At 59.3% G+C, this 1,476-nt stretch overlaps 1 protein-coding gene across 1 annotated transcript in view; it reads left to right on the forward strand.

Annotated features, from left to right (window-relative positions):
• The first annotated feature begins 255 nt into the window (after positions 1–255).
• Positions 256–1,476, forward strand: part of LOC107124388 (sperm acrosome membrane-associated protein 6-like) — a 41,772-nt gene continuing 40,551 nt past the window's right edge. Inside the window, exon 1 of the mRNA XM_015427852.1 lies at positions 256–271. Within this exon, the coding sequence (XP_015283338.1) occupies positions 256–271 (16 nt within the window). The remainder of the gene's footprint in view (positions 272–1,476) is intronic.

Consider the following 1,476-nt stretch of genomic DNA (forward strand, 5'->3'; position numbering starts at 1 on the left):
GCACTCCGGGGGAGTCCTTCCCGGAGGATCCGACGCCGAGTTGTCGTTTTCTTTTCTTTCTTTCTTTTTTGGCGAGACGGTGTACGGACGCGTTGGGATACGCGGATCGGCCGTGGCTTCTAACCTTTTGCGAGAAAAGCTTGCAGTCTGAAGGATTCTTTGTCTGCCGTCGCTCCTGTTTGGGCTGCGAGCGACTGCCTGGTGTTGTGCGGAAGCCGTATTATGGGATGCCGTCTTTGTGAGCAAGCCTTTGCGATGGGGTTGCGAGACGGTACGGGTGGTGGGGGGGGTACCTGCGGGCACAGACCACCTTGGAGGCGGGGGGGGGCGGGAATCCACGGACGGAGCATAAAGCACATAAGAGAATATTCTGGCAGGACCAAATAGAAGATTCCTCCTGTCCGGTCGTTCTGGCCCCGACAAAGCTCAGAAACCAGCTGCGAAGGGATGGCCATTTGTCACTTTCCTCCCTGCCACACAGAGATGTACTGCCACTGAATATGGAGGCTCTATTCCCATGGCCCTGTGAATTTAGCTTTTTAATATATATATATATATATGAAAAGCTGCTGGCCACGGACGTTGTTACAGAGTCGGTGCAAATTGCCCCGCGGTGTTGCGTGGTCCACTTTGAGGCTGCACGGTCTGGCCTGTGAAATGTCGTGTTCCCACATGTGGGTAGTGTCACCGTGGGTCGTCGCGGGCTCCCGACATGCGGTGGTCCAGGCAGCCCAGTGCGTCTCAGCCTGGGCTGCGGTGGCTGGCGTGTGTAGGGCTTTTGTGTGTTTGTGTGTGTTGCTTTTTGCAGTCTCCTTGTTTCCCCCACCTCCACCACCACTGCTAGAGTTGGCACGCTGCCTGCTCTCGCCTCTCGGGCACGGCTTGTGGGGTCCGCGGGGCTAAAGCACTGGCCCGGCCCCACCTGCCCGGCTCACCTGCGGCTCATTGTCTCGGTTTGATGCCATTTGAATTTTTCCTAGCCAGCCAGCCTCCCCTCCCTGTCCTCTCCTCCGCCGCTCCCTCTTCTGCGCTCCCTCCCTCCCTCCTTCCCTCTCCCTCTCCCTCCCTCCCTCCCGCTCCCCCCCCCCTGCCGTCTGGATCTAGGCAAGTCTGATAAAGTTCCATTCCAGACAACAGCCGCATTGCGTTGCTACAGCATAGACAGCGGCGCGGCCCAGGGAGAGGGAGAGAGAGAGAGAGAGAGACGTACAGCCAGAACAAGGCGGCGATGGGGAAGCAGGGGAGAGAGAGAGAGAGAGCATCCGTCAACGGCACTCCCCTGCCAACCTGAGCCAACGCCAAGGACGAAGGATGGCAACCGAGGAGGGCGGATGGCGGAAAGGACCGGAGCAGGTTAAATCTTCGCCGCCAAGGAGTCCGCGGGGAGGGGGGAGAAAATCGGCAAGGGAATCGGAAGGACCCGGGAAGCAGGGGGGGTGGGGGGAGCGAGAGAAACAGGTGATGAAGACCAGGGGG

This window comes from Gekko japonicus, unplaced genomic scaffold (genome assembly GCF_001447785.1).
Source record: "Gekko japonicus isolate JY-2015 unplaced genomic scaffold, Gekko_japonicus_V1.1 scaffold641, whole genome shotgun sequence".
NCBI classification, from domain to species: Eukaryota; Metazoa; Chordata; class Lepidosauria; order Squamata; family Gekkonidae; genus Gekko; species Gekko japonicus.